The sequence below is a fragment of the Salmo salar genome, chromosome ssa09, assembly GCF_905237065.1.
Source record: "Salmo salar chromosome ssa09, Ssal_v3.1, whole genome shotgun sequence".
Taxonomy (NCBI): Eukaryota; Metazoa; Chordata; class Actinopteri; order Salmoniformes; family Salmonidae; genus Salmo; species Salmo salar.
In genome coordinates this window covers 96,058,864-96,084,402 of record NC_059450.1, presented here as the reverse complement: position 1 = coordinate 96,084,402, position 25,539 = coordinate 96,058,864, and the positions used below count along the sequence as shown (strand labels likewise).

The following is a 25,539-nucleotide window of genomic DNA, read 5'->3' as shown; positions in this document are numbered from 1 at the left end:
GACCGAAGATCTCCATGCCTGATGTGGATTTCAACCTAAAAGGTCCAAAGATGAAAGGAGATTTGCATATGTCAGGGCCCAAGATAGAAGGAGACCTTAAAGCACCCAAAGTAGAGATAGAAGGGCCAGATCTTGACGTTGACGGTTCAGGAGGATTTAAGATGCCAAAGATGAAGATGCCATCATTTGGATTCAAAGGACCTAAATTGGAGGGACCAGATGTTGATGTTAACCTTCCAAAAGCTGATATTGACATCAAAGCTCCCAAAGTGGACATTAAAGGTCCCGAACTTGACATTGAAGGCCAGGACGGTAAAATCAAAGGGCCGAAATTCAAGATGCCTTCAATGTCAGGACCAAAGATTCCATGCCCGATGTGACTTCAATCTAAAGTCCAAATGAAGGGAATTTTTTACAAGAGACATCTCATGCCAGATGTGGACTTCAATCTGAAAGGTCCAAAGATGAAGGGAGATTTTGATGTGTCAGGAGACCTTAAAGCACCGAAAGTAGAGATAGAAGGGCCAGATCTTGACATTGAAGGTTCAGGAGGATTTAAGATGCCAAAGATGAAAATGCCATCATTTGGATTCAAAGGACCTAAATTGGAGGGACCAGATGTTGATGTTAACCTACCAAAAGCTAATATAGACATCAAAGCGCCCAAAGTGGACATTAAAGGTCCGGAACTTGACATTGAAGGCCCTGATGGTAAAATCAAAGGGCCGAAATTCAAGATGCCGTCAATGTCAGGACCAAAGATCTCCATGCCTGATGTGGACTTCAATCTGGAAGGCCCAAAGGTGAAGGGAGATTTTGATATGTCAGGAGACCTTAAAGCACCCAAAGTAGACATTGAAGGTCCAGATCTTGACATTGAAGGCCCTGATGGTAAAATCAAAGGGCCGAAATTCAAGATGCCGTCAATGTCAGGACCAAAGATCTCCATGCCCGATGTGGACTTCAATCTGAAAGGTCCAAAGATGAAGGGAGATTTCGATGTGTCAGGGCCCAAGATAGAAGGAGACCTCAAAGCACCCAAAGTAGAGATAGAAGGGCCAGATCTTGACATTGAAGGTTCAGGAGGATTTAAGATGCCAAAGATGAAGATGCCATCATTTGGATTCAAAGGACCTAAATTGGAGGGACCAGATGTTGATGTTAACCTACCAAAAGCTAATATAGACATCAAAGCACCCAAAGCTGACATTAAAGGTCCGGAACTTGACATTGAAGGTCCTGATGGTAAAATCAAAGGGCCGAAATTCAAGATGCCGTCAATGTCAGGACCAAAGATGTCCATGCCCGATTTGGACTTCAATCTGAAAGGTCCAAAGATGAAGGGAGATTTCGATATGTCAGGAGACCTTAAAGCACCCAAAGTAGACATTGAAGGTCCAGATCTTGACATTGAAGGTCCAGATGGAAAAATCAAAGGGAAAAAATTCAAGATGCCATCAATTTCAGGACCGAAGATCTCCATGCCTGATGTGGATTTCAACCTAAAAGGTCCAAAGATGAAAGGAGATTTGGATATGTCAGGGCCCAAGATAGAAGGAGACCTTAAAGCACCCAAAGTAGAGATAGAAGGGCCAGATCTTGACATTGAAGGTTCAGGAGGATTTAAGATGCCAAAGATGAAGATGCCATCATTTGGATTCAAAGGACCTAAATTGGAGGGTCCAGATGTTGATGTTAACCTACCAAGAGCAGATATTGACATCAAAACTCCCAAAGTGGACATTAAAGGTCCGGAACTTGACATTGAAGGCCATGATGGTAAAATCAAAGGGACGAAATTCAAGATGCCGTCAATGTCAGGACCAAAGATCTCCATGCCTGATGTGGACTTCAATCTGAAAGGCCCAAAGGTGAAGGGAGATTTTGATATTTCAGGAGACCTTAAAGCACCCAAAGTAGACATTGAAGGTCCAGATCTTGACATTGAAGGTCCAGATGGAAAAATCAAAGGGCCAAAATTCAAGATGCCATCAATTTCAGGACCGAAGATCTCCATGCCTGATGTGGATTTCAACCTAAAAGGTCCAAAGATGAAAGGAGATTTGGATATGTCAGGGCCCAAGATAGAAGGAGACCTTAAAGCACCCAAAGTAGAGATAGAAGGGCCAGATCTTGACATTGAAGGTTCAGGAGGATTTAAGATGCCAAAGATGAAGATGCCATCATTTGGATTCAAAGGACCTAAATTGGAGGGTCCAGATGTTGATGTTAACCTACCAAGAGCAGATATTGACATCAAAACTCCCAAAGTGGACATTAAAGGTCCGGAACTTGACATTGAAGGCCCTGATGGTAAAATCAAAGGGCCGAAATTCAAGATGCCGTCAATGTCAGGACCAAAGATCTCCATGCCCGATGTGGACTTCAATCTCAAAGGTCCAAAGATGAAGGGAGATTTCGATGTGTCAGGGCCCAAGATAGAAGGAGACCTCAAAGCACCCAAAGTAGAGATAGAAGGGCCAGATCTTGACATTGAAGGTTCAGGAGGATTTAAGATGCCAAAGATGAAGATGCCATCATTTGGATTCAAAGGACCTAAATTGGAGGGACCAGATGTTGATGTTAACCTACCAAAAGCTGATATAGACATCAAAGCACCCAAAGCTGGTCATTAAAGGTCCGGAACTTGACATTGAAGGCCCTGATGGTAAAATCAAAGGGCCGAAATTCAAGATGCCGTCAATGTCAGGACCAAAGATGTCCATGCCAGATGTAGACTTCAATCTGAAAGGTCCAAAGACGAAGGGAGATTTTGATGTGTCAGGAGACCTTAAAGCACCCAAAGTAGAAATAGAAGGGCCAGATCTTGACATTGAATGTTCAGGAGGATTTAAGATGCCAAAGATGAAGATGCCATCATTTGGATTCAAAGGACCTAAATTGGAGGGTCCAGATGTTGATGTTAACCTACCAAAAGCTGATATAGACATCAACGCGCCCAAAGTGGACATTAAAGGTCCGGAACTTGACATTGAAGGCCCTGATGGTAAAATCAAAGGGCCGAAATTCAAGATGCCGTCAATGTCAGGACCAAAGATCTCCATGCCCGATGTGGACTTCAATCTGAAAGGTCCAAAGATGAAGGGAGATTCCGATGTGTCAGGAGACCTTAAAGCACCCAAAGTAGACATTGAAGGTCCAGATCTTGACATTGAAGGTCCAGATGGAAAAATCAAAGGGACAAAATTCAAGATGCCATCAATTTCAGGACCGAAGATCTCCATGCCTGATGTGGATTTCAACCTAAAAGGTCCAAAGATGAAAGGAGATTTGGATATGTCAGGGCCCAAGATAGAAGGAGACCTTAAAGCACCCAAAGTAGAGATAGAAGGGCCAGATCTTGACGTTGAAGGTTCAGGAGGATTTAAGATGCCAAAGATGAAGATGCCATCATTTGGATTCAAAGGACCTAAATTGGAGGGTCCAGATGTTGATGTTAATCTACCAAGAGCAGATATTGAGATCAAAACACCCAAAGTGGACATTAAAGGTCCGGAACTTGACATTGAAGGCCCTGATGGTAAAATCAAAGGGCCGAAATTCAAGATGCCGTCAATGTCAGGACCAAAGATCTCCATGCCCGATGTGGACTTCAATCTCAAAGGTCCAAAGATGAAGGGAGATTTCGATGTGTCAGGGCCCAAGATAGAAGGAGACCTCAAAGCACCCAAAGTAGAAATAGAAGGGCCAGATCTTGACATTGAAGGTTCAGGAGGATTTAAGATGCCAAAGATGAAGATGCCATCATTTGGATTCAAAGGACCTAAATTGGAGGGTCCAGATGTTGATGTTAACCTACCAAAAGCTGATATAGACATCAACGCGCCCAAAGTGGACATTAAAGGTCCGGAACTTGACATTGAAGGCCCTGATGGTAAAATCAAAGGGCCGAAATTCAAGATGCCGTCAATGTCAGGACCAAAGATGTCCATGCCCGATGTGGACTTCAATCTGAAAGGTCCAAAGATGAAGGGAAATTTCGATGTGTCAGGAGACCTTAAAGCACCCAAAGTAGACATTGAAGGTCCAGATCTTGACATTGAAGGTCCAGATGGAAAAATAAAAGGGACAAAATTCAAGATGCCATCAATTTCAGGACCGAAGATCTCCATGCCTGATGTGGATTTCAACCTAAAAGGTCCAAAGATGAAAGGAGATTTGGATATGTCAGGGCCCAAGATAGAAGGAGACCTCCAAGCACCCAAAGTAGAGATAGAAGGGCCAGATCTTGACATTGAAGGTTCAGGAGGATTTAAGATGCCAAAGATGAAGATGCCATCATTTGGATTCAAAGGACCTAAATTGGAGGGTCCAGATGTTGATGTTAACCTACCAAGAGCTGATATAGACATCAAATCTCCCAAAGGGGACATTAAAGGTCCAGAACTTGAAATTGAAGGCCCTGATGGTAAAATCAAAGGGCCGAAATTCAAGATGCCGTCAATGTCAGGACCAAAGATCTCCATGCCTGATGTGGACTTCAATCTGAAAGGCCCAAAGGTGAAGGGAGATTTTGATATTTCAGGAGACCTTAAAGCACCCAAAGTAGACATTGAAGGTCCAGATCTTGACATTGAAGGTCCAGATGGAAAAATCAAAGGGCCAAAATTCAAGATGCCATCAATTTCAGGACCGAAGATCTCCATGCCTGATGTGGATTTCAACCTAAAAGGTCCAAAGATGAAAGGAGATTTGGATATGTCAGGGCCCAAGATAGAAGGAGACCTTAAAGCACCCAAAGTAGAGATAGAAGGGCCAGATCTTGACGTTGAAGGTTCAGGAGGATTTAAGATGCCAAAGATGAAGATGCCATCATTTGGATTCAAAGGACCTAAATTGGAGGGTCCAGATGTTGATGTTAATCTACCAAGAGCAGATATTGACATCAAAACTCCCAAAGTGGACATTAAAGGTCCGGAACTTGACATTGAAGGCCCTGATGGTAAAATCAAAGGGCCGAAATTCAAGATGCCGTCAATGTCAGGACCAAAGATCTCCATGCCCGATGTGGACTTCAATCTCAAAGGTCCAAAGATGAAGGGAGATTTTGATGTGTCAGGCCCAAGTGGAGACCTCAAAGCACCCAAAGTAGAGATAGAAGGGCCAGATCTTGACATTGAAGGTTCAGGAGGATTTAAGATGCCAAAGATGAAGATGCCATCATTTGGATTCAAAGGACCTAAATTGGAGGGACCAGATGTTGATGTTAACCTACCAAAAGCTGATATAGACATCAACGCGCCCAAAGTGGACATTAAAGGTCCGGAACTTGACATTGAAGGCCCTGATGGTAAAATCAAAGGGCCGAAATTCAAGATGCCGTCAATGTCAGGACCAAAGATCTCCATGCCCGATGTGGACTTCAATCTGAAAGGTCCAAAGATGAAGGGAGATTTTGATGTGTCAGGCCGGAGACCTCAAAGCACCCAAAGTAGAGATAGAAGGGCCAGATCTTGACATTGAAGGTTCAGGAGGATTTAAGATGCCAAAGATGAAGATGCCATCATTTGGATTCAAAGGGCCTAAATTGGAGGGACCAGATGTTGATGTTAACCTACCAAAAGCTGATATAGACATCAAAGCACCCAAAGTGGACATTAAAGGTCCGGAACTTGACATTGAAGGCCCAGATGGAAAAATCAAAGGGCCGAAATTCAAGATGCCGTCAATGTCAGGACCAAAGATCTCCATGCCCGATGTGGACTTCAATCTGAAAGGTCCAAAGATGAAGGGAGATTTCGATGTGTCAGGGCTCAAGATTGAAGGAGACCTCAAAGCACCCAAAGTAGAGATAGAAGGGCCAGATCTTGACATTGAAGGTTCAGGAGGATTTAAGATTCCAAAGTTGAAGATGCCATCATTTGGATTCAAAGGACCTAAATTTGAGGGACCAGATGTTGATGTTAACCTACCAAGAGCTGATATAGACATCAAATCTCCCAAAGGGGACATTAAAGGTCCAGAACTTGAAATTGCAGGCCCTGATGGTAAAATCAAAGGGCCGAAATTCAAGATGCCGTCAATGTCAGGACCAAATATCTCCATGCCTGATGTGGACTTCAATCTGAAAGGCCCAAAGGTGAAGGGAGATTTTGATATTTCAGGAGACCTTAAAGCACCCAAAGTAGACATTGAAGGTCCAGTTCTTGACATTGAAGGTCCAGATGGAAAAATCAAAGGGCCAAAATTCAAGATGCCATCAATTTCAGGACCGAAGATCTCCATGCCTGATGTGGATTTCAACCTAAAAGGTCCAAAGATGAAAGGAGATTTGGATATGTCAGGGCCCAAGATAGAAGGAGACCTTAAAGCACCCAAAGTAGAGATAGAAGGGCCAGATCTTGACGTTGAAGGTTCAGGAGGATTTAAGATGCCAAAGATGAAGATGCCATCATTTGGATTCAAAGGACCTAAATTGGAGGGTCCAGATGTTGATGTTAATCTACCAAGAGCAGATATTGACATCAAAACTCCCAAAGTGGACATTAAAGGTCCGGAACTTGACATTGAAGGTCCTGATGGTAAAATCAAAGGGCCGAAATTCAAGATGCCGTCAATGTCAGGACCAAAGATTTCCATGCCAGATGTAGATTTCAATCTGAAAGGTCCAAAGATGAAGGGAGATTTTGATGTGTCAGGAGACCTCAAAGCACCCAAAGTAGAGATAGAAGGGCCAGATCTTGACATTGAAGGTTCAGGAGGATTTAAGATGCCAAAGATGAAGATGCCATCATTTGGATTCAAAGGACCTAAATTGGAGGGTCCAGATGTTGATGTTAACCTGCCAAAAGCTGATATAGACATCAACGCACCCAAAGTGGACATTAAAGGTCCGGAACTTGACATTGAAGGCCCTGATGGTAAAATCAAAGGGCCGAAATTCAAGATGCCGTCAATGTCAGGACCAAAGATCTCCATGCCCGATGTGGACTTCAATCTGAAAGGTCCAAAGATGAAGGGAGATTTCGATGTGTCAGGAGACCTTAAAGCACCCAAAGTAGACATTGAAGGTCCAGATCTTGACATTGAAGGTCCAGATGGAAAAATAAAAGGGACAAAATTCAAGATGCCATCAATTTCAGGACCGAAGATCTCCATGCCTGATGTGGATTTCAACCTAAAAGGTCCAAAGATGAAAGGAGATTTGGATATGTCAGGGCCCATGATAGAAGGAGACCTCCAAGCACCCAAAGTAGAGATAGAAGGGCCAGATCTTGACATTGAAGGTTCAGGAGGATTTAAGATGCCAAAGATGAAGATGCCATCATTTGGATTCAAAGGACCTAAATTGGAGGGTCCAGATGTTGATGTTAACCTACCAAGAGCTGATATAGACATCAAATCTCCCAAAGGGGACATTAAAGGTCCAGAACTTGAAATTGAAGGCCCTGATGGTAAAATCAAAGGGACAAAATTCAAGATGCCATCAATTTCAGGACCGAAGATCTCCATGCCTGATGTGGATTTCAACCTAAAAGGTGCAAAGATGAAGGGAGACGTAGACATGTCTGTGCCAATGATTGAAGGTGACCTGAAATCACCCAAAGTAGATATTGAAGGTCCAGATGCTGACATTGAAGGTTCAGTAGGATTTAAGATGCCAAAGATGAAGATGCCCTCTATGTCTGGCCCCAAAATATCAATGCCTGATATTGATTTCAATCTCAAAGGGCCAAAGTTAAAAGGGGGAGTTGAGGGAGATATCAGTACACCCAAAGCTGAATTTGATGGATTGGATGTCTCAATTGAGAGTCCTGACATTACACCAAAGAAGTCTAAGTTCAAAATGCCAAAGTTTGGATTCGGAGGGCCAAAAATCAAGTCTCCTGAGGTTGATGTAAATCTAGCAAAAGCAGATATTAATGTCAAAGGACCGAAAGTTAGTGTTTCAGACCTTGAGCTTGATGTTGGGGCTACCAGCCCTAAGGTCAAAGGATCCAAATTCAAAATGCCAAAATTTGGATTCAGAAGCCCGAAGGTAGAGATACCAGATATAGATATTAACATACCCAAAGCTGATGTTGGCATTAAGGGACCCAATGTTGACATTAAAGTTCCGGAAATTGACATTGAATGCCCTGATGGCAAAATCAAGGGCCCAAATTACAAGATGCCATCAATATCAGGACCAAAGATCTCTATGCCTGATATGGACTTTAACCTGAAAGGTCCAAAGATAAAGGGAGATGTGGACATGTCTGTGCCAATGATTGAAGGAGATCTCAAAGCACCCAAAGTAGATATTGAAGGTCCAGATGTTGACATTGAAGGTTCAGGAGGATTTAAGATGCCAAAGATAAAGATGCCATCCTTTGGATTCAAAGGACCTAACCTGGAGGGGCCAGATGTTGATCTCAACCTTCCTCAAGCTGACATTGATATTAAGGGCCCCAATGTTGACATCAAAGGTCCAGAACTGGACATTGAAGGCCCAGATGGTAAAATCAAGGGGCCAAAATTCAAGATGCCATCAATAACTGGACCAAATATCTCCATGCCTGATATGGACTTCAACCTGAAAGGTCCAAAGATGAAGGGAGATGTTGATATGTCAGGAGACCTCAAAGCACCCAAAGTAGACATTAAAGGTCCAGATGTTGACATCGAAGGTTCAGGAGGATTTAAGATGCCAAAGATGAAGATGCCATCCTTTGGATTCAAAGGACCTAACCTGGAGGGTCCGGATGTCGATCTCAACCTACCTAAAGCTGACATTAACGTTGAAGGTCCAGAAATTGACATAGAAGGCTATGATGGTAAAATCAGAGGGCCAAAATTCAAGATGCCTTCAATGTCAGGACCAAAGTTATCAATGCCAGATATGGATTTCAACCTGAAAGGTCCAAAGGTAAAGGGAGATTTTGATGTGTCAGTCCCCAAGATCGAAGGAGACCTCAAAGCACCCAAAATGGACATTCAAGGTCCAGATGTTGACATTGAAGGTTCAGGAGGATTTAAGATGCCAAAGATGAAGATGCCATTCTTTGGATTTAAAGGACCCAACCTGGAGGGGCCTGATGTTGATATCAACCTTCCTGAAGCTGACATTGATATTAAGGGTCCCAATGTTGACATCAAAGGCCCAGAACTGGACATTGAAGGCCCAGATGGTAAAATCAAGGGGCCAACATTTAAGATGCCATCAATAACTGGACCAAAGATCTCCATGCCTGATATGGACTTCAACCTGAAAGGTCCAAAGATGAAGGGAGATGTTGATATGTCAGGAGACCTCAAAGCACCCAAAATAGACAATAAAGGTCCAGATGTTGACATCGAAGGTTCAGGAGGATTTAAGATGCCAAAGATGAAGATGCCATCCTTTGGATTCAAAGGACCTAACCTGGAGGGGCCAGATGTTGATATCAACCTTCCTAAAGCTGACATTGATATTAAGGGGCCCAATGTTGACATCAAAGGTCCAGAACTGGACATTGAAGGTCCAGATGGTAAAATCAGAGGGCCAAAATTCAAGATGCCTTCAATGTCAGGACCAAAGTTATCAATGCCAGATATGGATTTCAACCTGAAAGGTCCAAAGGTAAAGGGAGATTTTGATGTGTCAGTCCCGAAGATCGAGGGAGACCTCAAAGGACCCAAAATAGATATTGAAGGTCCAGATGTTGACATTGAAGGTTCAGGAGGATTTAAGATGCCAAAGATGAAGATGCCGTCCTTTGGATTCAAAGGACCCAAACTGGAGGGGCCAGATGTTGATATCAACCTTCCTAAAGCTGACATTGATATTAAGGGTCCCAATGTTGACATCAAAGGTCCAGACCTGGACATTGAAGGCCCAGATGGTAAAATCAAAGGGCCAAAATTCAAGATGCCTTCAATGTCAGGACCAAAGTTATCAATGCCAGATATGGATTTCAACCTGAAAGGTCCAAAGGTAAAGGGAGATTTTGATGTGTCAGTCCCGAAGATCGAGGGAGACCTCAAAGCACCCAAAATAGATATTGAAGGTCCAGATGTTGACATTGAAGGTTCAGGAGGATTTAAGATGCCAAAGATGAAGATGCCATCCTTTGGATTTAAAGGACCCAAACTGGAGGGGCCAGATGTTGATGTCAACCTTCCTAAAGCTGACATTGATATTAAGGGTCCCAATGTTGACATCAAAGGTCCAGACCTGGACATTGAAGGCCCAGATGGTAAAATCAAAGGGCCAAAATTCAAGATGCCTTCAATGTCAGGACCAAAGTTATCAATGCCAGATATGGATTTCAACCTGAAAGGTCCAAAGGTAAAGGGAGATTTTGATGTGTCAGTCCCGAAGATCGAGGGAGACCTCAAAGCACCCAAAATAGATATTGAAGGTCCAGATGTTGACATTGAAGGTTCAGGAGGATTTAAGATGCCAAAGATGAAGATGCCATCCTTTGGATTCAAAGTACCCAAACTGGAGGGGCCAGATGTTGATGTCAACCTTCCTAAAGCTGACATTGATATTAAGGGTCCCAATGTTGACATCAAAGGTCCAGACCTGGACATTGAAGGCCCAGATGGTAAAATCAAAGGGCCAAAATTCAAGATGCCATCCATATCAGGACCAAATATCTCAATGCCTGATATGGACTTCAACCTGAAAGGTCCAAAGATGAAGGGAGATGTTGATATGTCAGGAGACCTCAAAGCACCCAAAGTAGACATTAAAGGTCCAGATGTTGACATCGAAGGTTCAGGAGGATTTAAGATGCCAAAGATGAAAATGCCATCCTTTGGATTCAAAGGACCCAACCTGGAGGGTCTGGATGTCGATCTCAACCTACCTAAAGCTGACATTAACGTTGAAGGTCCAGAAATTGACATTGAAGGCTATGATGGTAAAATCAAAGGACCAAAATTCAAGATGCCTTCAATGTCAGGACCAAAGATATCAATGCCGGATATGGATTTCAACCTGAAAGGTCCAAAGGTAAAGGGAGATTTTGATGTGTCAGTCCCGAAGATCGAGGGAGACCTCAAAGCACCCAAAATGGACATTCAAGGTCCAGATGTTGACATTGAAGGTTCAGGAGGATTTAAGATGCCAAAGATGAAGATGCCATCCTTTGGATTCAAAGGACCCAAACTGGAGGGGCCAGATGTTGATGTCAACCTTCCTAAAGCTGACATTGATATTAAGGGTCCCAATGTTGACATCAAAGGTCCAGACCTGGACATTGAAGGCCCAGATGGTAAAATCAAAGGGCCAAAATTCAAGATGCCATCCATATCAGGACCAAATATCTCAATGCCTGAAATGGACTTCAACCTGAAAGGTCCAAAGATGAAGGGAGATGTTGATATGTCAGGAGACCTCAAAGCACCCAAAGTAGACATTAAAGGTCCAGATGTTGACATTGAAGGTTCAGGAGGATTTAAGATGCCAAAGATGAAGATGCCATCCTTTGGATTCAAAGGACCCAAACTGGAGGGGCCAGATGTTGATGTCAACCTACCTAAAGCTGACATTAACGTTGAAGGTCCAGAAATTGACATAGAAGGCTATGATGGTAAAATCAAAGGACCAAAATTCAAGATGCCTTCAATGTCAGGACCAAAGATATCAATGCCGGATATGGATTTCAACCTGAAAGGTCCAAAGGTAAAGGGAGATTTTGATGTGTCAGTCCCGAAGATCGAGGGAGACCTCAAAGCACCCAAAATGGACATTCAAGGTCCAGATGTTGACATTGAAGGTTCAGGAGGATTTAAGATGCCAAAGATGAAGATGCCATCCTTTGGATTCAAAGGACCCAAACTGGAGGGGCCAGATGTTGATGTCAACCTTCCTAAAGCTGACATTGATATTAAGGGTCCCAATGTTGACATCAAAGGTCCAGACCTGGACATTGAAGGCCGAGATGGTAAAATCAAAGGGCCAAAATTCAAGATGCCATCCATATCAGGACCAAATATCTCAATGCCTGATATGGACTTCAACCTGAAAGGTCCAAAGATGAAGGGAGATGTTGATATGTCAGGAGACCTCAAAGCACCCAAAGTAGACATTAAAGGTCCAGATGTTGACATTGAAGGTTCAGGAGGATTTAAGATGCCAAAGATGAAGATGCCATCCTTTGGATTCAAAGGACCCAAACTGGAGGGGCCAGATGTTGATGTCAACCTACCTAAAGCTGACATTAACGTTGAAGGTCCAGAAATTGACATAGAAGGCTATGATGGTAAAATCAAAGGACCAAAATTCAAGATGCCTTCAATGTCAGGACCAAAGATATCAATGCCGGATATGGATTTCAACCTGAAAGGTCCAAAGGTAAAGGGAGATTTTGATGTGTCAGTCCCGAAGATCGAGGGAGACCTCAAAGCACCCAAAATGGACATTCAAGGTCCAGATGTTGACATTGAAGGTTCAGGAGGATTTAAGATGCCAAAGATGAAGATGCCATCCTTTGGATTCAAAGGACCCAAACTGGAGGGGCCAGATGTTGATGTCAACCTTCCTAAAGCTGACATTGATATTAAGGGTCCCAATGTTGACATCAAAGGTCCAGACCTGGACATTGAAGGCCGAGATGGTAAAATCAAAGGGCCAAAATTCAAGATGCCATCCATATCAGGACCAAATATCTCAATGCCTGATATGGACTTCAACCTGAAAGTTCCAAAGATGAAGGGAGATGTTGATATGTCAGGAGACCTCAAAGCACCCAAAGTAGACATTAAAGGTCCAGATGTTGACATTGAAGGTTCAGGAGGATTTAAGATGCCAAAGATGAAGATGCCATCCTTTGGATTTAAAGGACCCAAAGTGGAGGGGTCTGATGTTGATATCAACCTTCCTCAAGCTGACATTGATATTAAGGGGCCCAATGTTGACATCAAAGGCCCAGAACTGGACATTGAAGGCCCAGATGGTAAAATCAAGGGGCCAAAATTCAAGATGCCATCCATATCAGGACCAAAGATCTCAATGCCAGATGTGGACTTCAACCTGAAAGGTCCAAAGATGAAGGGAGATGTTGATATGTCAGGAGACCTCAAAGCACCCAAAGTAGACATTAAAGGTCCAGATGTTGACATCGAAGGTTCAGGAGGATTTAAGATGCCAAAGATGAAGATGCCATCATTTGGATTCAAAGGACCTAACCTGGAGGGGCCAGATGTTGATATCAGCCTTCCTAAAGCTGATATTAACGTTGAAGGTCCAGAAATTGACATTGAAGGGTATGATGGTAAAATCAAAGGGCCAAAATTCAAGATGCCGTCAATGTCAGGACCAAAGATTTCAATGCCAGATATGGATTTCAACCTGAAAGGTCCAAAGGCAAAGGGAGATGTGTCAGTCCCCAAGATCGAAGGAGACCTCAAAGCACCCAAAATAGACATCGAAGGTCCAGATGTTGACATTGAAGGTTCAGGAGGATTTAAGATGCCAAAGATGAAAATGCCTTCCTTTGGATTCAAAGGACCTAAACTGGATGGTCCGGATGTCGATTTCAACTTACCTAAAGCTGACATTAACATTGAAGGACCTGATTTTGACGTCAAAGGTCCAAACCTAGACATTGAAGGCGCCGATGGTAAAATCAAAGGGCCAAAATTCAAGAAGCCTTCCGTATCTGGACCAAAGATGTCCATGCCTGATATGGACTTCAACCTGCAAGGTCCAAAGGTGAAGGGAGATTTTGATATGTCAGGAGACCTCAAAGAACCCAAAGTAGACATCGAAGGTCCAGATGTTGAAGGTTCAGGAGGATTTAAGATGCCAAAGATGAAGATGCCATCATTTGGATTCAGAGGACCTAAACTGGAGGGTCCAGACGTCGATCTTAACCTATCTAAAGCTGATATTGACATCATGGTACCTAGTGTTGACATTTCACGTACAGATCTCGACATCAGAGGTCCTGATGCAAAGTTGTCAGGTGGTACCCTTGATATGGGAAGTCCCAGTTTCAGTATTGAAAAACCAGAGATCAAGTTTCCAAAGTTCAAAGGTCCCACATTTGGTATTAAGTCCCCAGAAGTTGAAGGTCCTGAACTGAATATTTCTCACAGAAAGATTGATGTGAAAGCACCTGAGGTTGACCTTAACCTAGGGGATGCAAATATCAAAGGACCTAAATTCAATGCACCAAAGATCCATATGGGAGGAAAGAGCCCCAAATTAGATGTTCATTTGCCAGAGGTTGACAGTAGTCTAGAAGCCCCTGATGTTGACGTTCATGTCAAAGGAAAGAAAGGCAAATTCAAACTACCCAAAATCAAAGGGAAAACAAAGAAACCTGATGTTGATATTGACCTTGAAACATCAGGTGTAGATTTAGATGTTGACTCTCCTGAGCTTCACCTGAAAGGAACAAAAGTAAAGAAACCCTTCTTTGGAAAACTTCATTTCCCCGATGTGGAATTTGATGTAAAATCTCCCAAAGTTAAAGGTGATGACTCTCTGTCTGGTGGCTTGTCATCTGGGAGCCTACAAGCCAACATTGGGGGCCCAGATGTAAACATGGAAGTCCCATATGTAAAAACTAAGTCTAACATTAAATTTCCAGGGATGAAAATCAAAGGGCCCCAGGTAAATGTCCCTGATGTTGATGTGAATGTGAACGGGCAAAATCTGAAAGGAGAGGCAAGCCTCTCAGGAGGTTTTAAAGGTCCTAAGACAGATATTGGAGGAGGAGTAGAAGTAGACTCAAATGTTTCAGGATACGTTGGACTACATTTCCCAGAGGGACATGTATCATTCCCCAAAATCAGTGTTCCAAAGTACCATGGACCAGAGATGGGAGTAGATGTTGATGCAGGGTTAGAAGCAGGGGCAGGAGCAGGGTTAGCAGTGGGGGGTGAGAAGGTTGATGTGCAGACTCCTTCGGTTAGTGGTAGAGTTAGTTCTCCGAGCCTGGAGTTGCACAGCCCAGACGTGAAGAACAGTGGTGGTAAAGTGAATGTGAAGATGCCAAGGTTCGGTTTTGGCAAGTCAAAAGCAAAGGGAGGTAGTGCAGCGGATCTAAGCTTCCAGGGGCCGGATGCAGAACTGGGAGCCGGTGGTAGTGGCGGCGTTAAGGGCTCCAAAGAGTTGAGTTTAAGTCATGGAGAGTTAGTAAGTGGCAAGTTGTCAGTAGAGGGAGGATCTGGGCTTAGTGTGTCCCCTAAGAGCAAGTCAGCCTCACTGGATCTTTTTAAGAAATCAAGGCATCGGTCTTCCTCTGTGGCGAGTGACGAGGGAGATCTGTCTGTATCTTCCCCCTCAAGTCACTTAAGTGCTGAGGGTGGCGACATCTCTGTAGATGTTGGGGGGGCCAAGGTGAAAGGAAAGAAGAGCAAGTCAAAGTTTGGCACCTTTGGTGGTTTTGGCTCAAAGTCAACGGGCTCATATGAAGTGACACTGGGTGAAGATAGTGAAGAGAGAGTAGAGGGAAGTGGTGGTGTATCTCTCCCCTCTAAAAAGTCGAGAATCGCCTCATCTTCCAGCAGCGACAGTGGGTCTAGAGGTGGTTTCCATTTCCCAAAACTTGAGTTTTCTATGTCACCAAAGAAATGAATGAATTGTTGAGGCTAATAAAAACTCTCTCATATACTACCCAATTATCTTCTCCATATACACAACAGCCCTATCTGCTCAAGAATTTAAAACTTGACAGATGAGTTCACATCTCATCTTAATGTAACAAACCGTGTTATTCCCTTTGGACTTTCTCCACACATTTTACTTATTACATATGGGGTACATGATATTGTTCAGACTACAATTTAACTGTAAATAAGATAAATCTGTATTGTAATATTAAGTATTGTCTTTTGTACATAGTCAAAATTTATTGAACATAAATCTCACCAAATTCATACCAATAGTGCCTCACATGTTTAGTCCCACTGTTGTATTGCATTCTGTTAAAATGCATTTTGTCAAGATTAGGTGTGGTATTTTTATATGCAGGGTTCTATTGCACAAAAAATAGTATAGATTCAATTGTTATTTTTAAGAAAAGTATGTTTATACACACAGCAAAAACAACAACTGCTATAACTACTTTTTGTTTTTATGTATGAAATGATTTACTTTTGTTTATGAAACTTTGGATATGTAATCGTTGCAGAAGCATATTTACTCAACATAAAGCCGTCCCTGCATACCAATGCAGTTAGAGACCATAATTGCAAATAAAAACAATGTTTCTGTTTACTAATAAACTCTATTTACTGTTGTTATTAATCTTTGAGAGAGAGCAGGCTTTTTTCTTTTTTTAACATCCAATTTGATTATTACAATTAGTACACCATATGCTGAAGAATCCATTTGTATTTTTGTACAATCAAGATATTTAGAAATGTAAAGAAGCAAATCATGCTTTTTTTATGGAGACATTCTCTCTCTCACCATCTCTCTATTTCTCTCCCTCACTGTCTCACTTAATGTAAGTCTCTGGTGTTTGGTTGTACTAAAGAAAATGTATGACTATCATGAATAAAAGAGTCATGCTATATTTGTACCTGTATAGCAAAATAAATATCTGCAAATGTCAATAACAGATAAAGAAAGAAAAAAATGTAATTTGCTTTTATTTGACGGAGTTTTTAATTAATTTGCATCTATTGTGTTTCATGTGTTTCATTGTGCAAAATAAATCAAATAAACGGTTAACATACCAATTGTCCCTGATTTTATTTTATATCACCGTCTTTATCATCCCCACCCTATTATTTAACAATGTCACGCCCTGATCTGTTTCACCTGTTCCTGTGATTGTCTCCACCCCCTCCAGCTGTCGCTTATTTTCCCCAGTGTATTTATCCCTGTGTTTCCTGTCTCTCTGTGCCAGTTCGTCTTGTATGTTTAGTCAAGGCAACCAGCGTGTTTTTCACCATACTCCTTTTGCTATTCTCTCTTTGAAGACGTCCCGGTTCTGACCCCTGTCTGACTCTGGATTTCTTTCCCACCTGCCTGGTCATCCTGCCTGCCCTGACCTTGATTCTGCCTGCCCTTTGTTACCTTTTGGAGTCTGAATTGGTTTTGACATTTTGCCTGTCCACGACCATTCTCATGCCTTCCCCTATTGGATGAATAAACATTGTAAGACTCCAACCATCTGCCTCCTGTGTCTGCATCTGGGTCTCGCCTTGTGTCATGATAAACAATTATATTATACAACCTAATGTGTTTAGACATATAACGGATACGTGACATGGAAAATACCACATGAAGGACTATGCTCTCAGGAAATCACACTGAGGCTCTCCTATAGAGTACAGAGAATTCAGCCACACCCTATGGAGTGTAGTGCACTTTCAGAGAACTTAACGGGAGAGAACTTAACGGTGACGTTGAAATGGTTTTACAACAGTATTAATATTATTACGTGGCAAGAGGAGTAGGCAGAGTTGTGGTCAACTTATTGAGAAATAGCTTATAAGGCCTGCATCCCCTATTCCCTATACAGTGTACTACAGAGAGTGTACTACTGACTCAGTCAGTGAGAGGAAGCCTATTTTCATAAACTAACTTTTTTCTTTGAGACTCGATGTTGGGAGTTGCTTCAAATAACCTCAAAAGACTGATTTTTGTATTTAAATTGTCAGTGTGTTGTTAGATCACTATCAAACAACTGTACTCTTTACTAATTGGATGAGAGGGAGAGAGAGAGAGACAGATACTGAGAGAGAGAGAGACAGAGAGAGAGAGAGAGACAGAGAGCAGAGGGTTAGAGAGTGTGTGAATTATAAATGTGTTGCATTTTGATTATTTGCTGACTGATCTGTATTAATATTACTACATGTGGCAAGAGGAGTAGTCAGAGTTGTGGTTAACTTATTGAGAAATAAGAAATTCCCTGTAGCTCAGTTGGTAGAGCATGGTGTTTGCAACACCAGGGTTTTGTGTTCGATTCCCACGGGGGGCCAGCAGAGAAAACATTTTTTTTTGAATGAAATATATGCATTCACTAGTGTAAGTCGCTCTGGATAAGAGCGTCTGCTAAATGACTAAAATGTAAAATGTATAAGGCCTGCCATCTCCTATTCCCTAAATAGTGCACTGCTTTTGACAAGAGCCCTAATGGGTCCTGGTCAAAAGCAGTGCACTATATAGGTGATAGGGTGCTATTTGGGACATATTCTGTATGTAGTATAGCTGTAGCCTACCATTGCCCACCCAGTGTTTTGGCAGGAACACAGGAAGTCTTCCCTGTTCCTGGTTGTTTGAATGTAATTGTTGTTGAGGCAGCGTAGAGGAAGGAACTCTTCAGGAATTTCCTTTAAAAGAGGAAAGTGCTTTTTTCCCTTTGTGAAGCCAAAATATTTGTCAGCTAAAGAGGACATTGGGAACTAAAACACAACGGAACATTTCATTGGAGACTTGTAGTAGTTTGTAGTAGTACTGGTTTACAAGACTTTTAGAAACTTCCAGATACCAAATAGTCGGTTAGAGAGGAAAATAAGACCGTCTGGATGCAATAACCAGCTGGATTCCTTTGACAGGTAAGAACTATGTTCTGTTTGAAGTTAGTGACTAGACGTGTAATGCTTGAGCTGCTTCACGAGGTGTAGATCAACACTGATCCGGGATAATCTTGACTTCTTTCGTTCTATAATTTTATCTAATAATATTTGTCACTGAGGATACTGATAATACTTAAATCATTATCGTGTTTAGGGTTTCTCTGACAGGAGCCTAAAATAAATTCCCATTGCCCTGTGTCCTTTCCCTGACTTGGCTTGGCCGTCCACCGTCATTAATAAACTCCCATTGCCCCGTGTCCTTGCCTTGGCCGTCCACCATCATTAATAAACTCCCATTGCCCTGTGTCCTTGCTTTGGCTTGGCTTGGCCATCCACCGTCATTAATAAACTCCCATTGCCCCGTGTCCTTGCCTTGGCTTGGCCGTCCACCATTATGAATAAACTATATTACTAAGTGTCTTAGTATTAATTCAAGGAAAAACCTCAGATGCAGGCCCAGACACAAACTGCACATTAAATGTAATTTTTTCATACATTTTTCCCTTCTGACGTTCAGAGTCCCACATGTCCCCCTATCCCCTATATAGTGTACTACAGAGAGTATAGTGACTCAGTCAGTGAGAGGAAGCCTATTTTCATAAATTAACTTTTTTCTTTGAGACTCGATGTTGGGAGTTGTTTCAAATAACCTCAAAAGACTGATTTTTGTATTTAAATTGTCAGTGTGTTGTTAGATCACTATCAAGCAACTGTACTCTTTACTAATTGGATGAGAGAGAGAGAGAAAGAGAGAGAAAGAGAGAGAAAGAGAAAGAGAGAGAAAGAGAGAAAGAGAGAGAGAGTGTGAATTACAAATATGTTGCATTTTGATTATTTGCTGTCTGACCTGCCTGGACTTCATGGATATGAACTCAACCAGAGCATACAGTACACATGGCACGTGTCTTGAACAATACCGAGAATATATTACAACATGTATTACAGAAATTACAGTTTGGTAAAAAATATTAGATATCATAGCTAATTCATAGCATTTCTCTGTACAACTTCTTTTGTCAAATACTAAAGACCGAGGCCGGGATTCAATTCCATTGGCTTTGTTAGCTATGCACCTTTCCAAGGCAATGTTTCCGCATCCACAGAGAAGCATCCACAGAGAAGCATTCACAGAGAAGCATTCACAGTAAATACTGCATATTACCTTTAAATGTCAAATGCGCTATAACGCAGATTGGATTGAATTCCAGGCTGAAACTTTCTCACACACACACACACACACACACACACACACACACACAGTCATTTTATCTTCATACTGTCGCATATTGGGAGAAACGGCAAGTGAGTAGGCTAGGTACAGCCAGCCTGTAACGCTCGTCGTTGAAGGGTGACCAAAACGCAGCGGGTAAAGTGCTCATCCTCTTATTTATTAAAGAAAACACTTAATCAACACAAAACAAACGACGAAAACAGTTCAGTAAGGTGCATAGACTATACTAGAAACAACCACCCACAAAACCCAGTGAAAACAAACACAACTAAATAGGGCCTCCAATTAGAGACAACAACAACCAGCTGCCTCTAACTGGAGGTAATTGACAAAACTCACATAGAACTAGTAAAGCTATATAAACATAGAAATAAGAAAACTAGAACCTAAACCCACAATACCCAACCACACAAAACAAACACTACCTGCCACGCCCTGACCAACTATAATGACAAATAACCCCTTTTACTGGCCAGGACGTGACAGTACCCCTCCCCAAAGGTGCAGACCCCGAATGCACCTCAAAACGAAACACACAAAAACAACCCCAAACCTAAAGGGAGGGAAGAGTTCCTGTGCTTCACCCCCCCTTCCCAATCCTCCCACCACGGAGGTGGCTCTGGCCGTAGCTCCTGTTCAGCAGACTCAGGGCTGCGCGGCATCGCTGGAGGCCCCGGGCTGAGAGGCGTCGCTGGAAGCCCCGGGCTGAGAGGTGTCGCTGGAGGCCCCGGGCTGAGAAGCGTCGCTGGAGGCCCCGGGCTGAGAGGCATCGCTGGAGACCCCTGGCTGAGAGGCGTCGCTGGAGGCTCCGGGCTGGGGAGCGTCTCTGGAGGCTCCTGACTGGGGAGCGTCGCTGGAGGCCCCGGGCTGAGAGGCGTCGCTGGAGGCCCCGGGCTGAGGGGCGTCGCTGGAGGCTCCTGGCTGAGGAGCGTCGCTGGAGGCTCAGGGCTGAGGAGCGTCTCTGCAGGCTCCGGACTGTAGGCCGTCTCTGCAGGTTCCGGACAGTTGGCCGTCTCTGTCGGTTCTGGACTGTAGGCCGTCTCTGTCGGTTCCGGACTGTAGGCCGTCTCTGTCGTTTCTGGACTGTAGGCCATCTCTGTCGGTTCCGGACTGTAGGACGTCGCCGGAAGCTCTGGACGGGGAACTGTCGCCGGAAGCTCTGGACTGGGACTGCGCACTGGAGGCCTGATGCGTGGGGCTGGCTTAGGAGGCGCCAGACTAGTAACCCGCACCACAGGGCTAGTGCGAGGAGCAGGAACAGGATGTACTGGACTGGGCAGGCGCACTGGAGGCCTGATGCGTGGGACTGGCTTTGGAGGCGCCAGACTAGTAACACGCACCACAAGGCTAGTGCGGAGAGCAGGAACAGGACACACTGGACTGGGCTGATGCACTGGAGGAAGAGTACGAGGAGCAGGATACACTGGGCCATGAACCCTCACCGGCAGTCTGATGCTTGCAACTTGCATCACCGGTCCTGGCTCAATGCTGGCTCTAGCATGACACCTGTGAGGAGCTGTCACCAAGCGCACCGTGCTGTAGCTGCGCACTGGCGATACCGTGCATATCTCCGCATAACACGGTGCTTGCTTGCTCCGTCGCTCCCCATAGTAAGCACAGGTGCTCCTTCGCGCCCTTTCCGCCAGTACCTCTCTCCGGAATCTTGCGTCAAGCTCCTCGCTTGATTCCTTGACTGGCTCCTCTTTGCTCCACGGCTCTCCCCTGTACGCCCAGGAAGTTAGGTCAGGGCTCCCCCCTGACTCAGCCCAACTTCCCGTATGCCCCCCCCAAAATGTTTTGGGGGGCTGCCTCCTCACCTGCTGAAATGGAGGATATAATGCCTCATACCTCCGTCATTCCCTCTTAGCTTCCTCCAGCTCCTCCTTCGGGCGCTGGTACTCCCCAGCCTGGTGCCATGGTCCTTTACCATCCAGGATCTCCTCCCATGTCCAGGACTCCAAATAGCTCTCTTGCTGCTCCTTCCTCCGCTGCTTGGTCCTTCTTTGCTGGGTGGTTCTGTAACGCTCGTCATTGCAGGGGGACCAAAACGCAGCGGGTAAAGTGCTCATCCTCTTATTTATTAAAGAAAACACTTAATCAACACAAAACAAATGACGAAAACAGTCCAGTAAGGTGCATAGACTATACTAGAAACAACCACCCACAAAACCCAGTGAAAACAAACACAACTAAATATGGCCTCCAATTAGAGACAACAACAACCAGCTGCCTCTAACTGGAGGTCATTGACAAAACTCACATAGAACTAGAAAAGCTAGATAAACATAGAAATAAGAAAACTAGAACTTAAACCCACAATACCCAACCACACAAAACAAACACCCCCTGCCACGCCCTGACCAACTACAATGACAAATAACCCCTTTTACTGGCCAGGACGTGACACAGCCGCTCATCGAGGTAAATCTTGGATGATAATGTCAGTAGCTAGCCCAGCTCTGGACTTCTGTCGTGTTGTGTCACGGGGATTAAAAACAATGATAATTGTACCTTTATTTAACTAGGAAAGTCAGTTAAGAACAAATTCTTATTTACAATGACAGTCTACCGGGGACAGATTTTTTTACCTTGTCGGCTTGGCAATTCAATCCAGCCTCTTTTTGGTTACTGGCCCAACGCTCTAACCACTAGGCTACCTGCCACCCCAGGTAGCCTAGTGATTAGAGAAGATGTCGTCCTTGACTCCTGCAGGAATAAAATTGGTAATTGAGGATAGTGCAATATATTCATTGGAGTTAATTGTATTAGTTTGCCTGCTCTTTATCTTGACAGCTTAACAGATAACACTGTTAGAATGTGGTATTGTTTGTTTTAAGGTAGGAAAATGTATCGATAATAAAGTGATATCATTACAATTCAGTTTCAGATCCATTGTATTTACAGTCTATTGCTTTTTTCAGATTCAGTTTTCAGCTTCAGTTTTATGTAGTTTAAGAGAACATTCTCACTTGTACACTTTCTTAGGCAATTCTATTACCGTTGGGTCACTAATGCTAGGTACTGTAACAGGTCGTCATTGTAAATAAGAATGTGTTCCTCTTGAATGTTATGGCAAAATGTATAGTTCTGCCTAAATAGACAAAAGTAATTATGTTTCCTGAGATGGCCATAAACAATAACTGGTAATGCTGGATAGTTCTAGAAATGTCTAGAAAAATCTTATAAATTGGTGAGGTGTAGTCACTTTTGAGGACACAACCTCAAGTACTTAGTACAAATATGAAAATAAATAAAGATATCAATCAAAACATCATATATATATATTGTTTTTTCCCCCTATTTAACAAAAGTGGGGGAAATGGGCTTGAAATGACTTAACTGCTTTCTAAATATAACAGTAATCAAATCATAAACAACTTACTACAAGATTTAACCTGTCATTCAGGGCAGGTGGGGCAGATTCCCACCTGTTTTGAGCCCCAGCTGTTTAGCAAAACAATAACTGTTTTGTGCTTGTTTTGCATGTTGTTTTGGCATTAATACGTGTCACATATCAGTTTGCAAACAATGTAAAAAATGACAAATTAATTAGTTAATAAAGCCACATACAAATATGGTCTCTTTTTGCTTTCTTGAGTAATGTAGCTCCAAAATGCAGGTGTTTCAACCTAGCTCAGTGCTTTCTGTGGTGTTGGGGCAACCAGCGGAAAATACGGAGCGTAGGGGTTGGTAATGTTCTGTAGTTGCGCTGTGATTGCCTCAGTGTTCTGTCACTCATAGGGACACTACGTCGCCGTAAAATCTACGGGGAGAAAATTCAAGCCCCTTGGGTGCTGCCATAGAGTTACATTAGAAGTGCCCATCCAAAAAGGCTCAAGATTATTGGCCACAGATAAAATTACATCATATCACGTTATATCTACAGTAGCTTTGATTGGACCGACCATGTCAACATCATACTTTCAAAATCTTAGCTAGCATGCTAGCAGTCCTCATCATGAATCAAGTCCACAATCTACTGGCAAATCCTTTTCAATCCTTGTCATATGACGAGAAATAATGAAGAGAAATTATAGATAAAATGTATCGGTGCTCATCGGCCATTGGACATAAACATTACACAACAAGTTGTAAATCGCAAATTCATCAAAGAGTGGTTTGGAAGGAATCAGTGGCTAACTGCAAGCATTGCAAAGCAATCACTAGCCTGCTATTCAGTGGAGTGGGTGTGTGGTCCAAATCTGTTTAACGGTCTCTTTTCCAAGCTTAAAAGGATAAACATTCAACATTGGCCATGCTGTCAATCCAGCATGACTTCTGCCGCTTTCAGAACACCTGGAAGCTCAGAACAGACTTCAGTGTTGAAGCTCGCATCCGCTACAAGACCATGGTGCTTGCCTATGGAGCTGTGAGGGGAACGGCACCTCCGTACCTTCAGGCTCTGATCAGGCCCTACACCCAAACAAGGGCACTGCGCTCATCCACCTCTGGCCTGCTCGCCTCCCTACCTCTGAGGAAGCACAGTTCCCGCTCAGCCCAGTCAAAACTGTTCGCTGCTCTGGCACCCCAATGGTGGAACAAGCTCCCTCACGACGCCAGGACAGCGGAGTCAATCACCACCTTCCGGAGACACCTGAAACCCCACCTCTTTAAGGAATACCTAGGATAGGATAAAGTAACCCTTCTAACCCCCCCCTTAAAAGATTTAGATGCACTATTGTAAAGTGGTTGTTCCACTGGATATCATAAGGTGAATCCACCAATTTGTAAGTCGCTCTGGATAAGAGCGTCTGCTAAATGACTTAAATGTAATGTAAATGTAAGACAACTGGGAACTCTGGGAAAAAACAAGCTTCGACTGGGCAAATAAGTTTTAAACGGTCATCCAACTCGGCAATTCGAGCCTCTTTCTAGAGCTCTGACCTGAAGATCACTAACGTCATGATTTGACCTTGTGTTTTTCAGAGAATGCCAGACTTTGATGACAACATTTGCCCACGAAGGACCGCTGCGCCACCTTCCTGTTCAACTGAGCCCAGCACAACAAGGTGAGTCCAAAAATGTATGTACAGTACGCTGCTGCATAAATTATGTAATATGCAAGGGAGAAATGTATACTGTTGCTAAGAAAGTAGTACTAAGTATATGTTGTGTATTAAGCTGTTAGTAGCACATGTGCCACACCCTAATACTTTGGCCCATTTCCCCTCATAATTTAGCCTACTGTTCTGACTTGGTGGGGCACATGTAGCCTATAGCCTGTTTTAGAGAAATGTCATCATTGAATATTGTAAGGGCTTTCATTGTCTACTTATATGCCCACTATATTTATCCTGCAGTTCTGACTTCCTGTACAGGAAGAATACTGTAATAACGTCTGAACAAATAATTATATTGACTATGTCCGTCCTAGCTTGCTCATTAATTACTTATTCGAAATTATGGCTTGCCTCTTATCCACTTGTCGTCCCCTTATGCCATAGTTTGTACATCTCAATTGTCAGTAGAAACCACATTTGTCTAAGCAACTCAGCCATATCAGCTATGTTTTTTAAAAGGCAGTAAATGAGGCTGAATGAACTGTTTCACTGCCAGACAAGGCCCTGCTAATAGCCAGATGTAGCAGTGGTAAGGTGTTGGGACTGCCGTTTGTCACCGTTATACTCCAATTAATGTTGTGTAGATTTCATCCCTCTCTGACCAAGAGAAAGGGATCGAATTTCAATTCTACAAAATTATTTAATATCTTTTCATGTTGAGAGCTCTAAATCCGGCGGAGAATCACAGCAGGATGAAACGACGATTTCTGGATTTGTGTCACGTCCTGACCAGTAAAAGAGGTTGTTTGTTATTGTAGTTTGGTCAGGGCGTGGCAG

General features: G+C 43.2%; 2 protein-coding genes across 3 annotated transcripts in view; both read left to right on the top strand.

The window, feature by feature from the left end:
* The window catches only part of ahnak (AHNAK nucleoprotein), a 56,591-nt gene extending 41,074 nt beyond the window's left edge, over window positions 1-15,517 (top strand). The window contains 4 exon segments of the mRNA XM_045724258.1: window positions 103-2,499; window positions 2,660-4,600; window positions 4,754-5,143; window positions 5,445-15,517. Coding sequence (XP_045580214.1) covers window positions 103-2,499; window positions 2,660-4,600; window positions 4,754-5,143; window positions 5,445-15,517 — 14,801 coding nt within the window.
* Window positions 15,518-18,167: 2,650 nt separating this feature from the next.
* Window positions 18,168-25,539, top strand: part of LOC106612275 (kelch-like protein 4) — a 63,603-nt gene continuing 56,231 nt past the window's right edge. For both annotated transcript variants that reach the window (XM_045724248.1, XM_045724247.1), the window contains exons 1-2: window positions 18,168-18,450; window positions 24,629-24,711. In XM_045724248.1, the coding sequence (XP_045580204.1) occupies window positions 24,632-24,711 (80 nt within the window). In that variant the 5' untranslated portion in view covers window positions 18,168-18,450; window positions 24,629-24,631. The remainder of the gene's footprint in view (window positions 18,451-24,628; window positions 24,712-25,539) is intronic.